At 39.2% G+C, this 24,755-nt stretch overlaps 1 protein-coding gene across 1 annotated transcript in view; it reads left to right on the forward strand.

Moving 5' to 3' along the window:
* Window positions 1–24,755, forward strand: part of LOC110078043 (cadherin-19) — a 69,858-nt gene that overhangs the window by 36,809 nt on the left and 8,294 nt on the right. Inside the window, exons 5-9 of the mRNA XM_072998763.2 lie at window positions 1,912–2,070; window positions 6,482–6,666; window positions 8,348–8,604; window positions 12,635–12,771; window positions 15,096–15,217. Coding sequence (XP_072854864.2) covers window positions 1,912–2,070; window positions 6,482–6,666; window positions 8,348–8,604; window positions 12,635–12,771; window positions 15,096–15,217 — 860 coding nt within the window. The remainder of the gene's footprint in view (window positions 1–1,911; window positions 2,071–6,481; window positions 6,667–8,347; window positions 8,605–12,634; window positions 12,772–15,095; window positions 15,218–24,755) is intronic.

Consider the following 24,755-nt stretch of genomic DNA (forward strand, 5'->3'; position numbering starts at 1 on the left):
ACACCAAATCCTGACATAGATATGTGGAGGTACACCAGGTCTCCTAAACCCATCCTCTCTGGCTGTCAATACAAGAACACAAGGCCAGCTTCCTGCCTGCCTGTAATTTTCTGTAAGGAAGCTGTTCTGCACCCGCTCCTGTTGCCTAATGCATTGGCTTGTGTTGAGCTAGGCTTTTTTGCTTTGAAACTAAAAATGAGAAGGACATGGCTTCTTTCCCTGAAGGAATATAAGAGTCCATTCATACTGGTATATGGATATGATATATAGATTGTTGAGGGGATGCTTTGGCCCCAAAAAACAAATCACCTGGGTCTGCTTGTATTTATGTTTAGATTGAGTCATCCTTCCCCTTTAAGAGTTGTCACACACCTATCCGGCCCAGTGATAAGGCAGTCTTCTGACCTCAACAAGACCCCTTTTAGCCCGATCCACCCTGCAAGCCAAAATGGCCAGTCCGGACAGGCCCCAAGGAAAAAGAGAGAGTTTTACAAGCAGTTAGAAGCAGCTTATGGATTGAGCAATGAGCCTTTCCCCAACATTTCTGTTTGGGTGTACAGTAAAATATCAATAGTGATTCAGTATGAAAAAGTGCAATGATGTATGTTATAACAAAAGGTCCTAAGTTCTTTTGGAAAACTGTGCGGGCATTGTTTGACTAGGAAAAAAATCTTAAGGTTATTGCAAGACAGTTAAGAAAAAGGCAGGTTCCATTTTGAGGATCATAAGGAGAGGAACCAAAAAGAAAACGGTCAGTATCATGATGCCTGTGTAATTTACTTGTGGTTTGATGACACTTAGAATATACTGTAGGGTTTTGCCCACTGAGAAAGGATATTATAGGGATAAAAAGGCTACTGAAAGGGCTAATGGATATGGACAAGGGTTATAGAGACAGCCCCATTGGGAAAACGCTGGAACATTTGGGGCAGTTTAGCTTTGAAATGTAGTAAACTGTGGCTATTACGCTAGCAGATTACATTAGCAGGTTGACGTGGTGAGAGGGAAGGTATAAATTAGAGTAATTACGCAGGCTGCTCATGGAGAAGTGAAATGGGAAAAGTTCAGTTTCAAGACATCCACTCAGGATAAGACTAAGCACGAGCACAGAATTCCTTAGAGCTGGTTTGTATGTGCAGGCAATGCTGATGATAACCATCAGAGAGACAAGGCCAAATGCCTGGCTTCAGAGATGTTGATGATGCTTAATTTCTGAAAAAAGGACAGATTTGCCTAAGGGCAATAATTTATAAATCTAAGAGAAACAAAGATGCCCTGCCCCCCTCCCCAATTCATGTCAATGGTACCCTCCTGGCAAATACAGCATTGTTTATTCAAGAAAAAAAAGAGGAGATAAAAAAGAGGAGACATGATAGAGATGTATGAAATGATACATGGGGTGGAAAGCAGAGAAGTTGATAGGAGCTTTTTGTGACACAATAGCAGGACCTGGAATCCTCCAAAAAAGCTGGATGGTTAAGGACAGGCAAAATTAGATATTTCTTAATAGTTAGGCCATGGTGAATTCTTCCACAAACTGTAATGATAGCCTTACAAATGGAGTGGGTTTTTTTAAAAAAGGGATTAGACAAATCCATGGTCCATATCTCTATAAGTGCTGTATATACTAGCCATATGTCATAATTGCAATATATTACCAAGAGTATCAGCCACCTTGGGTCCTTTTAAGGAAAAAAATATTTTAAATAAATTAATTAAATAAAAATCTCTAAGATGCCTCTGATCACCTGCTGCTAGGGACTACAAGGATAAGAGAACCTTTAACTGATTTAAAAAAAAAACTGAAAGTGTTCTGTAGGCATTGGATTGGCCTCTGTGTGAACAGAACACTGACCTGTGTAGGGTTTTGTTTGGTCCAAGAGATATATTTTTCTGTTCTTCTTCCTGTAGGTGTGATAAGAACTGTTTATCCAGTAGACAGAGAAACCCAAGATAAATACTTTGTTGTCATCCAAGCCAGAGCTGGTCAAGCAGGTGGACGTTCAGCAACAACAACTGTAACTATCAACATCTCTGATGTTAATGACAATCCTCCCCGTTTTCGGCACAGTGAGTAGAATGTCTCCTGTTTGCAGATCCTCCTGCTTCCCTGCACAAAGGATAAGTGGGGCTAGGCACCACCTGTGCATTTCCCAGAAAGAGGAGAGCATGAACAGAGTCACAAGAGCCACCCATTGTCCTCCTCTCCATGGCTGTGTAATGTATTCATCAACCCTTTTGCTGGTTCCTTTGGAAATGATAGGATCTTTTCCCTGTTATTCTTGCTGTATGGATGGCACACCTTTTTTCCCACCTACATGACACTGGGTCATGTAAGGAAGAGGGGAGAACTGAGTTGTGGGTTGTTATACTCTATTGGTCAGTCACTATGGTAAGATGGGGCACTGAGGCCTGTAACTGGCATTATTGGTCAGCAGCTAGAAGCACCTTTGAGTTTTCAAGGGTAAGAGGTGGAAAGGGGACAACATTTGTGGCCTGTCTGGAGCATCGACTCCTTACATCTCGAGGCATGAACAACTTGCAGGCTGAAATCGTCTCCCCTAAGAAGAAGAGGGCATCTGGTATGAAGTGATGTGCATATGGCTTACATCTGGGACCTGCACTGCTTCACCCCATTTTTAGTGGCATGAAGTCTACAGTAGAAATAACCCCTTCTCTTAGCCTAATCCTCCACTCTGTGGAACATTTTGGCAGACCATGTTGCAAATATATAGTACTTAAAGTCATAGCTTCATTTTACTTATCTCTTAATCTTATGTCTTGCTTCTATCTACCTTACAGCAGTTTCAGAAGTTTTTGTAAGAAAATTTGCATGACAAAAATGTTGTGCAAAAATGCACGTCAGGTTTTGGGAATACGATTAATTTTTTTAAAATAGTTTAACATATATTAAGCGCTTTCCATATTCCATCAAGCTGAAGGTAAGGGGTAGAAATATTGCCTTCCATATTCATGAGCGATAGAAAGGGAGCCATACTCCAGAACTTTCCTCTTGGTTTCTTCCCTTGCAACAACATTGCTAAAAAGGACATCATTTTGAGGAAACGGTAATTTCCCAAAACACACCTTCCCTTGTCTTGTCAGAATAATTCTGACATTTTAAAAAGCTTTACTTGGGAAGCCTAATCCATTTTGCCCCTTTTGGGGATTGCAGTCTAATTTTTCTTTATTACTGTTAATATACTGACTATGATAAAATTAGGTTTCACTAAGGACAAACATTCTGCTGAGGCCCAACTTATTAAGTGATACATATAAACTAGGTAGCGTGGGAAGCCACATGCCTCACTGCAATCTAGCAGGCTGTAGCTGAAGAAAAGGTAATGCCAGCTTGGCTGCTTAACAATAGAAAATCTATCATTTGTGCCAGTGTTTTCGAAGTGCTATTCACGGGGGTTTCCCATTAAGCTTCTCAAACATCCCTCAGCAAGAAGAGCAAGAGTAGCATCTAGGCTTCACAAAGGATGGAAAGCCCATGTTCATCTATCTTCACTTGCAATGCACTTCTACCAGATAGTGTTGAGTACAACTTGTTGGCAGGCACATTTCCAGTTCCTGCAATGCAAGGGTGTGATTAAATAACATTCAAATACTCTTCTTTAGAGGTTCCTCAACAAGCAGATGTGCACAGGATTGTATGGAAGCTGCTAGTAAAATGATGTTTAATTCAGATAAGAAAATGATGCTCCTGGTAAGGAAAGTGAACAGCTCTGGAGTAGTTCTTTAACCAGTTTTAGATGGAGTATCTTCTTGAAAAATGAAAATCATAGTTGGAATTTATCCCTGGACATAGTTTTTCAATTAGCTGTCCAGATGATGACAATGGCTGGGAAGGCTTTTGCCCACATTAGTTTCATTTATGAGAAAATTGTATCTAGGCATTGTAGCATGTCATAAGTGTAATTCTGATGTTACGAAACTGAATGTACAAGACATCCTCAACCTTATCTCTCTCTGTTTCTAGCTTTGTCTCTATCTCATATGTGGTCAGCAACAAGCTTGAAAATGAGGCCCTTCATTATCCATGGGCTTTCCACATGAGTCGGATTTTTCCAGGGTCTTGGCTCATGTGGAGAGCCCCCTATGAATAGCAGAGGCTCTCCTCTTTAGACTTGTTGCTATCCATAGGTAGGCCAATGCAAGGTGAAATATCAAAATGCAGGATATAGGTAATGTAAGAGATCACCTGCTCTCATACCAGCCTTTTCACTCCCTGTTGTCTACTAGAAAGGCTCTTCACCATTTCCCACCTGTGGCCATGACATGACTGCCTGGCTAGTCAAAGGGAGCCTTCTTGATAACTACAACCATTTTGTAGAACATCTGGTTTTGGCCTGATCAATCCTCATCCATTCAGACATGGTTAAAACACATTTATTCTGATGAACATTTGACCAATTTGTTTTTCTTCCCACTGGGAATTTTGTTTTACACTAGCATTTAAAATGCAGGTTACTAAATAGAAGAACATCACATAACAACACACCAAGATAACTAATTAAGGGAAAGCAAGAACTTACAGTTTACAGACTGTGTTATAGCATGAATAAGCTTGTGGAACCAGTAGAATACAACAGTCCCTAAGGGGAACTTCACTAGATGCTGATAATTTTGATATATAATTGCTGAACATGTTTATGCAAAAAAGTGTTGTTTAGTTGTTTTCCTCTGCTACATCTGTCCACTTTTATCCGCTTTTATTGTTTTTAGCATATCAATTAGGCATATATCTTTGTGCTTCTATTGTTGTCTACCAGATATCCACATAGATACCTGAATCTAGATATGGATGTTGTAAATATACCCCAAACCATTATTTCAATATATTGGAATAGGTGTTGTGGAGGATTTAGGGGACCACAGTTTGCACTGATCCCTTAGAATTAAATTGGAAGTAACTAGAAAATCACTTCTAGGATTTAGAAGTTGTGCCTCTCAGAAAAACCTAATAAGCTCATTGGCTTGTTTTACAGAAGAATTGCTTCCTGTAAGTATCGGGAACTTTCATTTTCCATTTTTGATTATATTGTGGGGAGCAATCTGGGGCACAGAGATGGCCTTATGGAGGGCCCTAATTCCCACTCCTGAAATGTAGTGTATTGCCCATTCCCACCACATCGTATTGGCAATCGGCTTACTCTGAATATCAGCAGTTGGATAGGAATGCAGGCCTCTGTCAAGTCAAAGATGTGATCTTGTGGGCTATGGCTATCTGCCTCCCCCCAAATTAACAGCGGAATAGTGGGGCTACACTATAGCCCAATTTAAAGGCAAAGTCTCCCTGTTCTATACACTGTGACTAAGGAGTTCAAAAAACTAAAGATCAATAAATGATGTCCTTTATCCTCAAAACTTGGTTGCCATTCACTACCTGAGTATTCAGTAATAGGTTAAAAAATCTAAAAGCATTCCTATATCCTAGCCTTTCGGAAGGGGATCATTCCACTCTCCTTGCCTCAATCCACTTGATCCATTCAAAAGCAAGCAAACATCATATTCATCTTGTCCGCTTTAAAATTTAGATTTTTTTTTTACCTAACCCACTTGATCCACTATTTCCAGAAGATATTTAGGGTTAGATGGCAGTCAAAGGAGACTATCAACGTTAGAGATATTCAGACTTATATATTTGGAGTACAAATCCCAGAATTCCGCAGTCATCTAGAAACATGATACAGAAACATATATCTGTGCATCTGTGTGTTGTACTACAGTACATCACATGGACTTCTAGTCTCTCTTTCATTTGTATGGCTCAGTTTGTTGCATCCTATCTGACTCCCCATACACTTTGGAACAGACTGTGAATGTCAAGGTGGCAATTGGCCCCCTTATCTGCAGGATCATTATTCACTGATTCATTTATCCATAGTCTGAAAATATTGAAAGAAAATCCCAAAAATATTTATTTATTACTATTTATTTATTTGACTTTTAGACCACCCATCCGATCATGGTCACAATATATATTTCAAAAGGAGAAGTTACCAGAACTTGCCACTAGTGGGAGCTACAGATCATGCTATGTAACTGTTAAAATAAGTGTTCACTATAATCCGCATTTTCTGCATGGGGCGGCACTTGGAGCCCCATGAATACAGGATCCTACTGTATGTGCTCTAGATGCATATTTATTTATTCTGATTTACACACAAGGAAACAAGCAAACGAGGGGGTGATGGGTGAGAAGAGAGATCAGTTCCACAGTGAGATGCCTCAGAAGAACAAGGCAGTGCATAGATGAAAGATCTTTCTAGAATCCATGACGAGTCCATCTAAAACTGAAATTTTCCAGAAGAAATTCATATTAAACTATGAACTGAGAGACATGCCTAAACCATATTTTTTAATAAAATTATATATTTATTTTTCAGAATATATGGTAGTTTGCTTTTAATTGCCATTGCATTGCATGGTTTCCACTCAAGAGATTATGCTGATGCTTGGCTATTTCTTTCAGAGCGCTATGAAATGTACATATCTGAGGCAGCACCCGTGGGCACTGTCCTAGGCAAAATCAAGGCAGATGACCGTGACATAGGGGACAATGCAGCCATGGACTATGTCTTACAAGGAGAAGCCCCTCACATTGCTGACATCATCAATAACTATGAGACTCAAGAAGGAACGGTCGTGCTAAACATGGTGAGATGTCCAATGCTACTTTGCAAAGCCACATTGCACAAATCACTGAAACGGACAAGATCAAATATATTTGCTTGTTATAGAACTGCATGTGAGTCACAATGAGATATCTGTGCTATATAAAGGGCACGTCTGAACATTTTATTTGCCACAATGGTTTTCTCCACCATAAAGCTGCAGTTCAAAGTGACACAGAGACATGGCAGGGACAAAGATGAGCAAGATAAGAGAAGTGGTGGGCGGGCATGTAAATCAAATCTGACAGTTTTGGTGTTGGTAGACAGGCAATAACTTACCCTCTACCCTAGCCTGGAGCAGGATGTGGAGAAAACTTGGTAGGTTCTTCATCCTTTTCTAGTTTGGCTGGCACATCTGAACATGTCAAAATATATTTTGACAAGGATTTTGAAAGCTCTGTGAGATTTCTCATCTCCAGCTGACAGCAAGAGCATGTTGCACCAACTAAAGATCCTGGAGCCTTTTCAAGGGTAGATCCATGCAGAGTGCATTGCAGTAGTCAAGATATGATGTAACACAGGCAGAGATGACTATTGCTAAGTTAAGTAGACTGAGGAAAGGTCTTAGCCAATGCACTAAGCAGAGCTGTGCAAAGGCACTACTATCACCTAGGAGTCCAGCAAGTGTGCCAAGTCCAGGAACACTCCCAGACTTGCCACAAGGAATGCAACTCCTTCCAGAACAGAATGAATCCCAATTCCCAAATCTGACTTTCTACTGACCAGAAGCTCCGCTGTTTTGCCAGGATTAGGTTAGAGCTTGTCCAGCCTATTACTAGAGTTGTGAACTCTTGCTTATCTCTTTGCTGAATGCAACTTGGAGGAGCCACACAATTGTTCACCTTGCTCCATATGACAACAAGATGTTTTGCATCACCCAAAGAAAGGGAAGGCAAACAGGACCAAGCTTTTTTGAAACTAAATTTGCATGGATGATGTTTTAAGGTAAATTATTCCAATTTCATGAAATGCAAATCACTATTGCTTTGTTGCATTGACTTTTAAAGGACAGACGCTTCAATGGAATTATTGTCTCTTTTTTAAAAAAAAACCATCAGTCACTTAATTTGTCCTTGTGCATGTGTATTTTCCTTCTGAAAAGGAAGACACACTCAGTTTGGGCAAGTTTTGCAATTTATTTGAGGAAAAAATGTTAGCTTTCCTTGCTTTGCTCTTGTCTGGAATCAGAGTTTTACAAAGCTTCAAAATTCATCGCTTTGATATCTTGTTGAGTCAAGACAACCTAAATTGAAGCGAGCAAGGAATTTAGTGAATACTCCCTAAATCCCTATTCCAAGTAAGTAAATCTATCTAAGAAAAAAAAAATTAACATAGTGGCCTGTATTACATTTTCCTTAAATCAACAGAAATGGGAATGTGTTGACATATTACTACAGAACTGTGACACCAGAAAACCAAGGCAGTAAACTTCACGGTAAAAATCAAGTGTATTGAGGCAAAGATGAATCATTAATATGTTTTTACAGCAAGAAGGAGAATTCCCCACTGAAGTTAACTAGTTTCAAAACACTCCCCAAAGAAAGCATACTATTCTTTCTTGTCTTTAATCTTACACTTATCATTGATCTATTAGTAATTTCCTGATGGTGAATGTAAGCTATTCCACTTTCTCTTCATTCTTTTCATTTCTTCATTTCATACAGAGCATGGATTATGAGACTCAAAACATATATGATATAAGAGTGAAAGGGATCAACAGATACATTGATGAGCGTTTCCTGACAGAAGAAACTAGATTTGAAGATACAACAGTTCTAAGGATCAGAGTGCAGGATGTTGACGAACCTCCGGTTTTCATAGCCAACGAATTCCTGATGGAGATTGTTGAAGAGGACATGAACAATTCTTATGTGGGAGCTGTAAGTGCCAAAGATCCAGATCAGGCCAACAGTCCAATCAGGTAGGGATATAAATCTTTTCTTATTTTCTTGTAAAAGGAAGAATGAAAAAAAATTAATAGTTTCTCCCCACAGGGTGATATTACCAAAGTTTTCCTGATTTATTTCCACCACCACCAAATTTTGGCATGTATTTGTGGAAAATGTGTAGATGTGTTTTCTGCACAAAAATTCTTCTATCTTAGACTTGTATTTTGCACAAAAATCCAAGGTTTTTAAAATGCAAAACAAAGGCTTATTGTGCAAAAAAACACCACCACCACCACCACCACCCTGTCCACCCCCATGCTGATGAAGAAAACAGGACTGGCCATTTGACTCTAAAGCAGGAACAAAATAATCTTGTAGCACTTGGCCATTTTATGCCTTGTTGTCCTCTGTCAAAACACCTTTTTTTACAAAGGCAAGAAGATATGAAAGACTTCAGGCACAACTAAAACTTAAGAAGATAGGACTGGAACTGATATTTTCACAGACTGCTGAAAAATTATGAAGACTATATCCCAAATCTTTGTTTGCACTGTGATCAATAGACAAATCTCCCCCATTTATTTTTTCAGAGAGGACCATCTCCATGTTTATAGGCAAAGAGTATGCTTACCTGGTTTCTATTTCTGTTGCATATGATGGCAAAAACTTATAAGTGGGAAAACACCGTGATCATATCTGATCTGTGAAGAGATTTACTAGATTGGAATACATATAGTGGCACATTTAATACTAGGAAAAATGTTCACTGACAATTTGTAATACAAGCATAGGATTTTATTTCAGGCAAATTGAAGCTAGAACAGATAGGAACATTATTAAATCATGTGCATATTAGGAAGCAGAATTACTTCATCCTGTCTGGGATCATGATCTTACTAACTTATTCTGCATGCTGAGGTTTTTTTTTTAAGTTAACTTGAAAACATGATCAAGGAGAAAGTTCTAGCTCCTTCCCATGAGGGACAGCGTGAAGAGGAGTCAATCTGTTGTATGTGGAGCCTCTCCATGTGACTGAGTACCCTGACCTTTCAGGATCCCAATCTCATGAGGAAAAGTCTTTCTTTTTTCATAGAGTCCTGTCTGCATGGATATGACAACAGGGAAGGAGGAAGAATAAAACTTGCTCTCTGATCATGCTTTCAAATTAATACTCTTTCAGAGTTTCTGAATAGGGCTGAGGCTGAAGTCATACTCTCTCTTAGAGTGGTGGAAGAGCTTTGCTTATGGTAGAAATCACCATCCAGTTTTCAGGGATTTATCTGTCCATGGCTAAGCCCATTCAGCAGAATTCATCAGACCTCTAAATGCCATGTTTTGGAGTACTGGAGAGGCTACCAAAAGGGCAGGAGGAAGGAAAGTCACCTTCCACCAAGCTGGGGGCCTACATCTAAATCTGAATGTAGCTCAGATTGGTGCTCATTTATGCTGCCAACCAAGCCCCAGTTTTCATTTCTGACAGATATTCTTCTAAATGAGTATTTGAAATTCTCATTGATTTCCAAAAGTATAGAGTTGGCTCACAAAAATGGGGGAATGAGTCAAAACACATGTGTTGTGAATCCTGGGGATGAAATGGAAAACCTTTGATTCTGGAGCTTCAAATCACAAAATATCACTATTGAATTCCTTTATAATGTACCAGGCACCTGTGTGTCAAATTATCACAGATACTCAGCCTAGCTGGCTTCCTGAGAGAAGCATTCTTGAGATGGAGCAAAAAAGAAATGAAGCCCCAAGAAGTATGCTTAAATTTAAGAGAGGAATTGTGCTGTCTTCAGACAAATAATTAAATATGGAGTGGATTAGGGCTATTTGTGTATTTTCAAGGCAACTGCACAGCAGGAGAAAGAGCACTGGCGTATTCACAGTATGCAACAGCACCCTCTATAGACTCCTCATATAAAGATCTGTACTGAGATTAAAATTTTTAAAATAAAAATGACAATATGCGATCTACTGTGAGGAATGTTTGTATTTTTCCATTAATGCCCCTTGGGCTTTTTGTGGAGATTCCAAAACACACAAAATACTGACACAGATATAGACGAAGAAGGGATCTGAGAGTCTCCAAAATGATCTGGAACTAATCTGTGTGCCTTTATCTGTACACAAATGAGGTTGGGGTGCAGGGCACGTCATTCAATATATGATTGACATTTTGAGTTATGTTTTCAGAGTGCTTTTTTAACATATCTTTTTTGACTATCCCATTCCAAGGTTTCATAATACATTTTGTATGTTAATTCTTTACAAATCAGTACATAAATATTTATTAAAACCTGAATTATTGCCTAAATAATTAAATTACATAGGGAGGCTGTGCCCTTCTTTCAAGCAATATTTTAGAGGGAAGGCACAGATTGTCTCGGAGATCATCCTGTAAAGTCACATAGAAGATCCATGAAACTTGGTAGCTGGAATAAAATGAAGAAGAAGCAGATGTGTTATTTCCTAGTTCTGCATCTTCACTTGGACCAGCAGGTCTAAATCCAAATGCACTATATTAAGAAATCAAATGTAGAGCAAAATATACATCTATCAAGTTATCACACATAGATTTCCACCTTTTCATGCACACATCCAATACATATCCACTTTGATTTCCTCTTCCTCCTCTTCCTTGTTCTTTTCCTAACAGAGGCCGGAGATCATCCTAGACACCCTGATTTTGAAAGTCACAATTATAAGTAACGATGCTGCATTGCATGCGTTCCAAAGGAGTCTATAAGGGTTTTCCAGTAGTGGTTTTTTCTCCTCTCTGCACTTCTTTCTGTATTTACTTTACCTTAAATGATCAGCTCCAACAAGATTTCTACTCTTTCTGTTTCTCATTTAAAGCGCAAAGTGATTTCTCTTTCTGTATGTTGCGTTTTTCATTCCATTCCAGGTCTTGGTCCAGTACCTTTTTCATTGGTTACTCTTTCAATCCTATATACTGCATATATATTTGAATTGGACCAACGTCTCTCCCTTTTTTAAAAAAAAATACAACCTTTTGAACATACTTTTTGGGTCATTTCATTTATGTACTGCTTGCTTGCATCCCCCTGACTAAACTCTATTGTTGTACACATCTGAAGTGTGCACACTGTTCTGTGTGCACATTTCAATGGTGTGTATTCTACCAGGTGCACTCCCAGCCATACAGTAATGTGTCATTTCAGAATACCATGTGTTATCCGATCTGCATCTCGTACAGACAACCAGACCAAGAAAATTGTCCATAAGATGTCAATCAGAGGCAATTCCTCACACATCAGAGGTGGGTGAGGGTGGGTGTGCTTCCTGTATTGCCCCTGTTGATCCATCAAGGACTAAGAAAAGAAAGTATTCTTATAAAGGTCGGCTACTCATGTCTTCCCCATGAGGTTGATCTCCTATAAGGCAAGGAGGAAAAACCAGTCATATTCTCTTCTTGGCAAAATAACTAAATGATACTGAGCTGGTATACAAAAAGGTTTGTGAGACATCAACCTACTATTTGCCCCCCCTTTTCTTTTTTCCAGCACTATGATTTTCTTCCCTTTTCCTTGTATTTAATAGACGCAGAGGGCATATTATAAAATAGGTGCTTTTTTTTCTCTCTTCCTCCTTTCTGTTGTTTCTTTGGCATTTGTATCAAGCCAGCCATGATGGAATAAATTTACTGTTCTGTCCCGACTTAGTTGCCAGAGTGAGTCATTTCACAAGTGGCACTTCGCTGTTTCTTTTGAATCGAGTCACTCACCTACTGTGAGCCTGTCTGTGAAATAAGAATGAATAATGCATTTTAGATTTGGTTCACATTAATATAGGTCTGAGGCATATTTAGTTTCATAAAAAGAGGTGCTTTGATCTTGGCAGCAGTGAATTTTAAATGTTTATCAGTGTACATTTTTTATGATTTCTGAGTAGCTGGAGTTTACATCCATATTCATGTCTACCCAGTCCTCTTTTCTTGACTGACAATAGCTTCCATGTCCTTGTTTCACAAGGAATGTTTCTGTTCAGTGTCTAAGAAAGTCACAAAGTTTCCCCTCCCCCCTTCTCTGTGCTGTGCAGGTATTCTATTGTCCACGACAAGTATGTGCAGGGAATATTCAGCATTGATGAATACAATGGAACAATCAGTATAACTCAACCTCTGGACCGAGAGAAAGCCGCTTGGCACAACATAACCATCAAAGCCACAGAATCAAGTAAGACTTTGAGGAACTTTATACTCAAGATACTTCCTGTATCAGTGTCTCTTTATTAGCCTATCTCCAGAACATTCTCCCCCCCCCCCACAATTGAGAATGTGTGCTACTTTCTCATTATGCTGCTGCTACTTGTCACACAAGGTAGAATTGCTCAAATAATAAGTTTGCTGGATGCTAAATAGTATCTGGAAGCTGGCTGGATAGCTCAGTGGTTTAAGTTTAGCCAGATGTTGATTCAATACTGTGCCTCCTGCAAGTAGAGCCAGTCTGTGTGACCTTCGGCAAGCTGCACAGTCCCATGGTGTCCCCCCAAAAAGGGAATGGTAAACCACTTCTAGTTATTCTCTACCTGGAAAATCCTGAAAAGATTTATCATAAATCAGAACTGACTTGATGGTACATGATGATGATGATGATGATGATGATGATGATGATGATGATGATGATGATGATGATGATTAAATAGTATTTGAATTCATTACCCTTGGTCTGTTTCATAAAAAGTAGTTTTTTTTTTAAAGAAGAGAAAAGAAGAGAGGTTGTGTAATGGAAACTGTAACAGTCTTAAGCTACCCTGAAGAATATAAAATTTCTGCCCCTGTACAAGATCTTACATTAAATTAGATTCTAACTAATTTTGCAGCATATTTTTGACTGGTATGAAATTAGCCAGGATTCAGTTTAACAGCAGACAGGAAATTGTGCTTCAGGTTAATTGTGAAAGCATGAATTATGTAAGGGAGACTTCCATAGAATCACAATTAAGCCATAGAAAAACATCCCCTAGATAGATTTCACCTATCGCTTTGGTCTCAAAATCAAATGCAGATTGTCTCATTTGTGCTCTGGCTTTGCCTTTGGGATGTGATTTGAAAAGGTGGGGGCATAGATGTGAAGCTGGAATAGTCTACAACCAAATCTTAGTTTCTAGGAATACAAAGAAGAAATGAAACCCACAAAGGAGCAATTTAGGAGAACGCGAGATGCCTTATTCAAATGGTGAGCTGCAGGATTTTCATTTGGAAAAGAGAAGGCTCATAAAAATTAAGTAATATCAAAAGAAAAGAAATGTAGCGCTGAAAAATGACAGTAGCATATTTTTTGTAAAGAAAGACAAACGTTACTACTGATATGAAATATTAACAAAATCCAATCTCACTTGGAGGGTGTTTTCAGTTCACCATGTAGCAATCTACTATGGAGTAGATGGTCTAATCCATCCAGATATTTTGAACTAGAAGCCATAAACCCAAACCAGCCTGGCCAATAGACAGTGATAATACTAATGATAGTCCAAAATACCTGGAAGATGATAGACTGCCTAGCTGTTTTAAAGACTGCATCCTATTATAATTTCCATTGGACTGAACTCACTATAGGTAAAGTGTCTACTATCAGAATCAAACATCAGACTGGAAATAATATGCCATTTAGAAAAACAATATTTCATTTAGTAGTAAAACATATTAAAATGACTTCTGTTCCTATAATAAAAAGTTATACAATAGTTTAAAATATCTTGTTGAGAACAGCAAACCCTTAAACATTTGACATGAAAATGTTTTTTGTTTGTTTTTAAAAAGAGTTCACAAAATATTTCAGAGAATTACATTATGACACTACATAATTTCAGACTCACACAAATAACTGTGCAGATATCCAAAAGGATACAGCAGGTCCCCCTTATCCACAGGATCAATACCCACGGTTTCACTTATCCAAGGTTTGCCATGGTAAAGCCACACTTTATTTCTCATAGGAATGTTTCACAATATCCAGTAGTTATACCTGAAGAAAACATACTACAGTGGTGCCTCGCTTGACGAGGATAATCCATTCCAGCAAAATCGCTGCAGAACAAAATTGTCGTCAAGCGAAAGTAAAAATCCAAACCGGTTCAATGCGTCCCAATGGGCGAAATACCTCAGCGTCCAATGAAGATCCTCCATAGGGTGGCCATTTTCCGGTGCCTGTAAAGCAAGGAATCTGTCCTAAAACACAGCAGGGAGCCATTTTACATAGCGGGCGGCCATTTTGAAAGCCCGCCGATCAGCTGTTTTGATTGTTGTTAAGCGAAAAATCGGTTCCCGAAGCAGGGAACCGATCATCATGAAGCGATTTTTCCCTATTAAAACATCATTTTGCGATCGCAAAAGTGATTGCAAAAACGTCATTGTCAAGCGATTTCCTTGTCTAATGAGGTAATCATCAAGCAGGGCACCACTGTAATGTCAAAATTATATGCCAAAATGCCATATTGCAATAATAAAGTATGATCTGTTGATTTGTTTTTTGTTTATCCCCACCCTCTGCTTTTTTAGGTAACCCAGAGCAAACATCAGAAGTGAATGTTTATATTCAAGTTCTTGATATCAATGAATATGCACCAGAATTTTCTAAATACTATGAGACGTATGTGTGTCAGAATGCAAAATCTGGACAGGTAAGATAATGGCTGATCTAGTTGTACTTTTTTCCTTCCCTGTCCAACCCAGAACATAAACTGCAGTCGAGCCCTTCCTTTGATCTCAGAGTCCTTGAGTCTTCCCATCTACATTTCCTTCCATTTGGCTTTCATTATCAAGAACACACAGGGTTGACTCTAATTGCTATTCTTAATTAAAGGAGGTGATTGGATCAATGGGGTTTACATAGTGGGCTTTTTATTCAGCAGTTGATCCAATGGTTCTGTTGTCATAGCAATTGGATTTGAGGGACTACATTTGTATGTAGTCACAGCTTCAGATGACCATGGGAAAGCACCAGAGGCTTGGGTGCAAGCATGCTGTAATACAGAATTCATTATCCTCGGCTGGTATCAGTCCTCTGTAAGACAACAATGAGCCAAGAGTAATAATGGATCTTTTTAAGGAGTGCTAAGCAGAACGTCTGGCTACTAACACTAGAATTTTTTAACTGAGCAAGTATGCACTATCTGAAGAAGAAATGGAACAGAGAGTGCTGCAAAACAAACAAACAAAGCAATTAATGTGTGTTTTCCCTCATTTCCTGCCAAGTGCTCGATCTCATTTCCTACTCTCTTGGTAGGAAACTCACATAATGTTTATTCATGCTGTTAATAAAAGTTGCAGTCTCTTTGTCTCTACATGTCTGTGTCTGCCTCTTCTCACATACTCTCTCTACTGCAGACACAATAATAACAGCATTTGCAGTTAAATCTACAGGGTACAAAGATATGGTTGACATTCATCAGGTGTGAAACTGAAATAAAATGTCAGACTTCTTTTTCATCAGATAGAGTTGACAAGAAGCGTCCATAGCCGCAATCACTGACAGCCTTTACAAATAGTGCAACTGAATCCGACACCATGAATACTCACTAGATGGCAAGAGGAAGTTGAATCTAATGACTGAAATGTGTCCACCCATTTTCTAAGTGCTTCATTCTTATCATTCTCTCAAACTTTTCTACATACAGTTTCCATCAGCGCTCCTTTGCATAAGCATAAATATCTGTCAGCTGAGTCAGATTTTTAAAAAAGGAAAGAAATATTGTAACTAAGTTTTGTACTTTAAAGAAGTGTAACAGCAGGATGAACGTCCAAATACATCAGCGGTTTAGGTATCTGCTTGTAGAGCCAGACTTCAGGTATTTGATTCCCTGCGGTGCCTCCTTGACAGGGGCTGTACTTGATGACCCATAGGGTCCCTTCCAGCTCTTCAATTGTAAAATTATAATTGTATTTAGCAACATCAAATATATTTTGAAAATAATGGAAGGCATGATGTGATCTTATATGCCTCTTACCTTCTACAGAAATAATACTGTTATCTCACAAACAGAAATTGGGAGTAACTAGTGAGAAATATTTGAGTACAATCAATACATCTGCCCAAACACAAATCTTTAAATAAGTTATAATATAATTGTAACCTTAAGAAGATATAGCCTTGCACTGTTATGGTGTAACTGTAACCCTGTGTATCTTTCAACTTACTTTTATAATTACAGGCATCAGGCTTTGCTAAACAGTGGAGCAGAAATATCATATACAGTGGTGCCCCACTTAGCGATGACCCCACTCCATGATGAATCCGCTTCACAATGATGTTTTTGTGATTGCTTTTGCGATTGCAAAATGATGTTTAAATAGGAAACAACTGCTTGATGACGATCAGTTCCCTGCTTTGGGAACCGATCTTTCGCTTTACGACGATCTAAAAACAGCTGATCATTGGGTTTCAAAATGGCAAAATGGCTCCCTGCTGTTTTCAGGACTCATTTTTTGCTTTACAGGCACCGGAAAATGGCCACCCTATGGAGGATCTATGCTGGACAATGAAGTATTTTGCCCATTGGAATGCATTAACCAGTTTTTAATGCATTTCAATGGGTTCCCCCCCCCCCCGCTTGATGACGATTTCATTCTACAGTGATTTTTCTGGAATGGATTATCATCATCAAGCAGGGCACCACTGTAGTTCAAGTAATGCTGCTTCATGCTCTGTTTTAGATGTTGAAAATCCCAACATGGTGTATTTTAGAAAGATGCTGGTTGAATTACTAGGTGTGCAGCTATTGTGCATTCAGGCACACACAGTCAAGCATATTTATTTATTTATTTATTTATTTATTTATTTATTTATTTATTTATTTATTTATTTATTTATTTATTTAACTTATATGTCGCCCACACTACCCAAAGGTCTCTGGGCAACTTACAACATTTAAAATACAATAAAAAGGCAAAATAAAAGGGCAAAATAATTAAAATGCAATTAAAAATATATACTCTAAAAATTACCATGAGACCCACAGCTGATATTATTTCAATTAAAAGCATATGCATCCAGTGCCTCATTAATTAGTGGCAATTTGGTGAGTTACATTTTGTTGTTGTTGTCTGCTGTCAAGTTGCCTCCAACGTAAATCAATGCTATGAATGATAGCCATACATAGTCATTGGGAATACAGTAATTTGGATGATCATCAACAAAATTCTGGCTGTTACTTTCTAAGCTCTATTCATCACATGCAAGAAACATGTAAACTATTCAATGACCTAACAAGTAGAACTTCTGTGTGATGGTGCTGAAAAGGGATGTTACAGGATTCCAGAAAACCAGTAATAGTGCCATGAAGGTCCACCATAAATTATAAGGTCATTACTGAAGACAATAGCACAGTCAAACAGGCAATAAGGAGACCCAAATATCACATGTTTAAAGCTATAGATGAACTGATGCAGGGGTCCCGTATACCTCTCTATGCGGTTATGGTTAGACAGTAAAATAAAACAAATCATCTGGGTAGCTTGTGGCTACTGAGGCCAAAAATTAAATAAATATTATTTCTAAGAAAAATGATTTCACACATGTTGTTCCATATTCATCAAATAAAATTCACTAGAAGTGTTATTTAAACATTTGTAAGTGATTGTGTTCTTATTGTAATTTCTGAAGGATTTTGCTGAACTTTTCAATTTGCCCCTTGGAAATGGACCTCTCTCTTATATAAGTCCTTGGTACTTTCATACAAAAGCATACCATGGCAATAAAAGCAAAATGTAAAAGGAGAGTAATTTCCCCCCACCCTGAACTTCATCCATCATGTTTATCAGACACTTGAAAAAAGATTTATGTTATAGTTTTTGTTTTTATATGATAAAGCTTTCTACCTTCTTTCAAGCCATACATCAGGAACACAACAGCTAAGTTTCTCAAACACAAAATATGTTTAGTATGCAAGTAGTCTGAGATTAGTTGCCCCAATTTCTTTTTTCTTTTGGGGAGGGGTGGATACAGGGATACATTTGCAATTTTGAGAAGGCATCATTAGCATTGTTGCCAAATGGTTGGCATCAGTGGTGGGATTCCAATAAATTAACAACAGGTTCTATGTCCTAATGACCATTTTAACTATACCAAAAGATATACCGAAAAGTAGTTTAATCACTCCTCAAACACTCTCTCTGCCTCAAACCCCAGACTCTTTCTCCCTTCAAAACTCTGTCTCTGACTGAACTGACTAGACTCTGACTCATGCCTCCCTTCTAGTTTCTCTGGCTCCGCCTCCCAACGGCTCTCATTGGTACCTGCAAATACACTGCTCAATATTCATACCAGGGAGATCGCTACTTCTGTCTATGCTCTTCCAAAAGCTGGAGGAAAGGGGCACCTTTATGTGCTAAAGAAATCTATACAATGCAGATGTGTACGGTATGTAGTGAAGAATGCTTCCACAGTCCAGATGGCATGATTCACCACAGATCCATGAACCTTCAAGTCCAATGGTATTGATAACGTGTCTTGTCCTATAGGTAATAAGTAATACCCTTAGGACCTGAGCTAGCTTGTCCAAGAGGCACTACTTCAAACCCAAAACATTCAGGGCTCAGTTAAAGGTGCTTCACATGGTCTCTTTCTCCCATTAAAATCAGCACTTTGAATTGAGCTTGGCATTGAATTGAAATTGATATCTAGTGCACATCCTTGGACTGGAATGATACAAGTCCTTCCATTTGTACTTGTCAGGACTAGGACTGTATTTCACACTAGTTATAGCTTCTGAACCATCTTTCAGGGGCAGCTCCATGTGTATCAAAAGGATACACGAGTGGGCTGGCTTGACTGCACTATAGTCCAAACTGAAAATTGCATGGATCATTGTAGCCAAAGAAAATTCACTTTTTAAAATGTTAAAAGGAAACAAAGAAGTCAGGTGCCATGGGTGTGCCAAAAGAAAACTTTGTTTGTAGATAGAAAGAAAACTGCAAATGGTTTAAAATTTTCCAGAATGGTTGTGTTTCAGCAATTAAAGAGTATACCTGAGGTATCTATCATGCATGCCAAAGGGATCTAGGAGTAGAATGGAATAATCCCTTCCCTCTTCCATATCTACTGTTTGTTCTCTATTTTTCCTTAGTTACTTATCAACAAGTTGATGGACTAAATTGTCCCACATCTCCCCCATCCTCAAACACAATTGCTGCAGACCTGTACTCAAAGACATACTTCTGTTGTTATCACATCCACGTGGGTTCCCTGATAGTTCAGTAGATTTTAAAAGTTCTCAGCAAGCCAAAGCAGTAGCTAAACCAGTTAACATCTTCAAAATGTACTGCTATGCCAGAATTTCAGCTTCAATTCTCTTGGTTGGGGGGGGGGGCTGGAGAGAGCAATTGATTTGCTCTTCTTTTTCTTCTGCTATACTCAGAAAGGAAAGCATGTGTGGCTCTTGAAAGAGAGATATGAAAGTTCATGGCTTTCTCTCTCCCCCCCCCCCATACACATATATAGTCAGAAGCCAATCATACTAAGTGTTCCCTTGCTCAATGTCACATCTGAACAAGTTGAAAATCAAATTGTTCACCAAAATCTGTAGACTGGCTTCCAGTTTCCGAATAAATCATGTGGCTTTCTGTTAAGCATCCTTCCAAACAGGTGTGCCAGAATGATAGCAGGGCCTCATTTAAAAGGGAATGCTGGACACCAATTTGGGGTGGTGGCTGCGACCAAGCATGGGGAGAAAAATAAATAACCTGATTTCCCTAATCTTAGTCACTGCAGAGGGATGAATGTGATTCAGTCAGACTGATTACAGTATGGTGACAGTACTGAGGAAGATAGAAGCATCCTGTTTCCAATGTATTTGTAGAAAACGGAGTAAGCTGAGCCTTGAAAACCTTTGTACATTTTATTTGTAGAGCTGAAGTACATGTGTCTTGGGAGGAGGTCCATTTAATAAAAACCTGTGTTAGAATTGAAAGAAGCCACACTTCAACCTTCTTGAAGCGGATGCCCTCCTGATGCATTGGATTACGATACCCACAGTACCCAACCACCATAGAGACACTAGGGATTGTGAGAGTTGTGTTCCCATTCACTTAGAGCAGTGGTCCCCAACCTTGGGCCTCCAGATGTTCTTGGACTTCAGCTGCCAGAAATCCTGGCCAGCAGAGGTGGTAGTGAAGGCTTCTGGGAATTGCAGTCCAAGAACATCTGGAGGCCCAAGGTTGGGGACCACTGACTTAGAGGATACAAGGTTGGAGAGTCTACCTCCATACTCTTTTAACATTTTTGCAGGAGAAATTACCGATTTTCCTTATTATTCCCACCCCAGTGTTTTACTATCCCTCTTTGCCTATGGCTGAGCATATGATTTGTATAGAAAATATTAGTCACTCTCATTCATCCTTATTTGTTTTGATGTTGTGGCAGCAAATAACCAAACCTATTTGGATGCATAGTATTCTGACTATCACATCCAGTATTGCTCTAGTACGTGGCCCTGACTGGCACAGATCAACACCATAGGGATGCACCATGTTGTGTGGGCACCAAAATCACATGTTGGATAGTGGTTGTGAATTTTAATGGCCAGGTATGGAAAAAGAAAGACATACTTAAATGGGGAGAGTGGTTGCTTCCTCAAATCAATACAATGAAACTGAAAAACAGACTTGGAAAATGTTTGGCTCATCTCAGTTGTGTATAGCATCACCTTTTGCGGATACTGCCCTTGGTTACTACAGCAGAAGAATCACACTTTAAGACAAGGCATTGCATTTTCTCTGATCATTCAGAATTAATGCTGCCTTTTCTAATACATATTTATTCTGGCTAAAAATACCTGTAATTTGAGGATCATCCATGAATTGAATTTGATATAGCAATTTACTCAACCATTTACTTATTAGACTGTAAATCTGGTGAATGTGTATTTTGCACTTTGAGTCAGAAACAGCAACACAACACATATTTATGAAGCACTTTGCATAAAACGAAACAGTCAGCAGTTACAGTAAACATGAAAGCTACTTTACTTGACCTTAGCTCCATATAAAAGAGTCACCCCAACTGCTTCAAAGAATGATGGCTTGAACATAATTCAAGACAGATATGCTTTTAAAAATGGTGAAACATTCTGGATAAATTAAAAAAATGCTGATACATTCTGTTTAGTGATTAGCCAGTGTGGTATAGTGATGGACTGGAACTCAGATGACCTTGGTTCAAATCCCCACTCAGCCATGGGAACTCATGGGGAGGGAATGGAATTGATAGAATTACTCATTTGCCTTGAAAGCCCTATTGGGGTCCCTATAAATCAGTGCTAGCTAAATAACACACACACACAGTAAATTGTAGTAACTTGCGGACATGCACATTGGAAACACACATATATCTTAAGTATCTTTATTTTTCCCTTGAAGTAAACGTCCAGTAATAGTAACTAAAGTAACTAACAATTTTGTGCTCCTTGACAACACCCAAAATTGGCTGCCTGAAATGACCCAGCCTTAAGGCATTAATTTCTTTACCAACATACCAAATGGGTCCCTAGGGCGGCAGTCTTCTCCACTATCTTGCATGTTACTATACTACTCAGATTAATGAGCCTTGATATAAAAGAATTATTGGTAATTAGTTTTTTAGCACAAGAAGTAAAGGGAGTGGTGCACGTTTTCCAGAGGAATGCTAAACTCTCTTACCATTGCTTTAGCAGAAAGTATGCAGGTGTTTCAGAGCTTGATCCAGAAACAATTAGTGCAGTCTTATTGTTTTTAAATTTAGACTATGGCTTACTCAGTGAACTTTTCCCTTCAGCTAATTAATTAAGGGGCACACTAGATATGGGAAATCCATGTGGACTGTAAGGGATTAATATCTTCTCTCTTCTCAATTCTCTAACATCTCATCTGATGAAGAGATGATAATCTTAAAAACTTCCCACTTTCTCTGCTTTTCTTGGTTGGCATAATCAATGTGTCACCCCAGTATGAATTTTGAAATTTGTTCCCTGCCAACATGGCTGTTCCTGCTTTTGTTTATTATGTTGTGGACCTCAGATTTAGCTATTTAGCAGTGGGACCCAACATTGGAGAGGTTTATACCACTAGAAACTGGAAAGGTATTCAGCACAATGGGTAAAACGACCCAATTTTTCTGCTATTAACTTCCTTTACTTAATCCTGTATCTAGAATTATTTCCATCACTGACAATACAAAGGCTACCTGGTGGCTCTCTGTTTTCTACTGACTAGAGAGCCTGTGAACTCAGTCAGAATCAATACAGCTCATAATTCACTGCTGGGACTCATACTGTATAAGATGGAGAACCAAACACTGTGTGTGTGTTTAGTCGTTTAGTCGTGTCCGACTCTTCGTGACCCCATGGACCAGAGCACGCCAGGCCCTCCTGTCCTCCACTGCCTCCCGGAGTTGTGTCAGGTTCATGTTGGTTGCTTCGCAGACACTGTCCAGCCATCTCATCCTCGGTCGTCCCCTTCTCCTCTTGCCATCACACTTTCCCAACATCAGGGTCTTTTCCAGGGAGTCTTTTCTTCTCATTAGATGGCCAAAGTACTGGAGCCTCAGCTTCAGGATCTGTCCTTCCAGTGAGCACTCAGGGTTGATTTCCTTTAGAACTGATAGGTTTGTTCTCCTTGCAGTCCAGGGGATTCTCAAGAGCCTCCTCCAGCACCACAATTCAAAGGCATCAATTCTTCGGCGGTCTGCTTTCTTTATGGTCCAGCTCTCACTTCCATACATCATGACAGGAAAAACCATAGCTTTGACTATTCGGACTTTTGTTGGCAAGGTGATGTCTCTGCTTTTCAAGATGCTGTCCAGATTTGTCATCGCTTTCCTCCCAAGAAGAAGGCGCCTTTTAATTTCAGGGCTGCTGTCTCCATCTGCAGTGATCATGGAGCCCAGGAAGATAAAATTTGACACTGCCTCCATATCTTCCCCTTCTATTTCCCAGGAGGTGATGGGACCAGTGGCCATGATCTTAGTTTTTTTGATGTTGAGTTTCAGACCGTTTTTTGCACTCTCCTCTTTCACTCTCATTACAAGGTTCTTTAATTCCTCCTCACTTTCTGCCATCAGAGTGGTATCATCTGCATATCGGAGGTTGTTGATATTTCTTCCGGCAATCTTAATTCCGGCTTGGGTTTCTTCCAGTCCAGCCTTCCGCATGATGTATTCTGCATATAAGTTAAATAAGCTGGGGGACAATATACAGCCTTGCCGTACTCCTTTCCCAATTTTGAACCACTCAGTTGTTCCATGACCAGTTCTAACTGTTGCTTCCTGTCCCACATATAGGTTTCTCAGGAGACAGATAAAGTGGTCAGGCACTCCCATTTCTTTAAGAACTTGCCATAGTTTGCTGTGGTCCACACAGTCAAAGGCTTTCGCATAGTCAATGAAGCAGAAGTAGATATTTTTCTGGAACTCTCTGGCTTTCTCCATAATCCAGCGCAAGTTAGCAATTTGGTCTCGAGTTCCTCTGCCTCTTCGGAATCCAGCTTGTACTTCTGGGAGTTCTCGGTCCACATACTGCTGAAGCCTATCTTGTAGGATTTTGAGCATAACCTTGCTAGTGTGCGAAATGAGTGCAATTGTACGGTAGTTGGAGCATTCTTTGGCACTGCCTTTCCCAGTGCCTTTTTGTTGTTGTTGTTGCCCTAATAAAAGTATCACCCCAATATGGGTGTTGTTGGCTGGTGTTTTTTTCTTTTTCTTTTTGGTATTTTTAAAAACTTGGAGCTCATTCTGAATAAATATTGAGATCGTTTTTTAAATGGATCAGATATGTTAATGGTAGCACAAAATAATTAACAGTTCAGTGAGTTCAAAACTCCAGTTCAGTTAAAATTGTATTATCCTATCTGAAAGAAATAGGAAACAACAGAGTTCTGGCTTACACGGAGAGGCCCAAGTGGATAGAGCAACCTACCCACTGCTTCCATCTGTTCCACTCCTATATTCAACACATTTTGAAAGTGACAGTGGAGGGTGTGGGGCTAGCACATGCTCTCCTTGATGTATGCAGTTTCCATGTGTTTACCAAATTACTTGAATAAGGCAGCCATTTAGATATAGGCCACATTGTGTTGGTAGTTTCACTTTGAGTACTTCCACTTAGTAGGAATTACTTACATGTTGACCTACCATTCAGCAATTGATTCCATGTTCCTCCTCTGTAGTTCAAAGCAGCAATAGGATAGTGG

This window comes from Pogona vitticeps, chromosome 4, assembly GCF_051106095.1.
Source record: "Pogona vitticeps strain Pit_001003342236 chromosome 4, PviZW2.1, whole genome shotgun sequence".
Taxonomy (NCBI): Eukaryota; Metazoa; Chordata; class Lepidosauria; order Squamata; family Agamidae; genus Pogona; species Pogona vitticeps.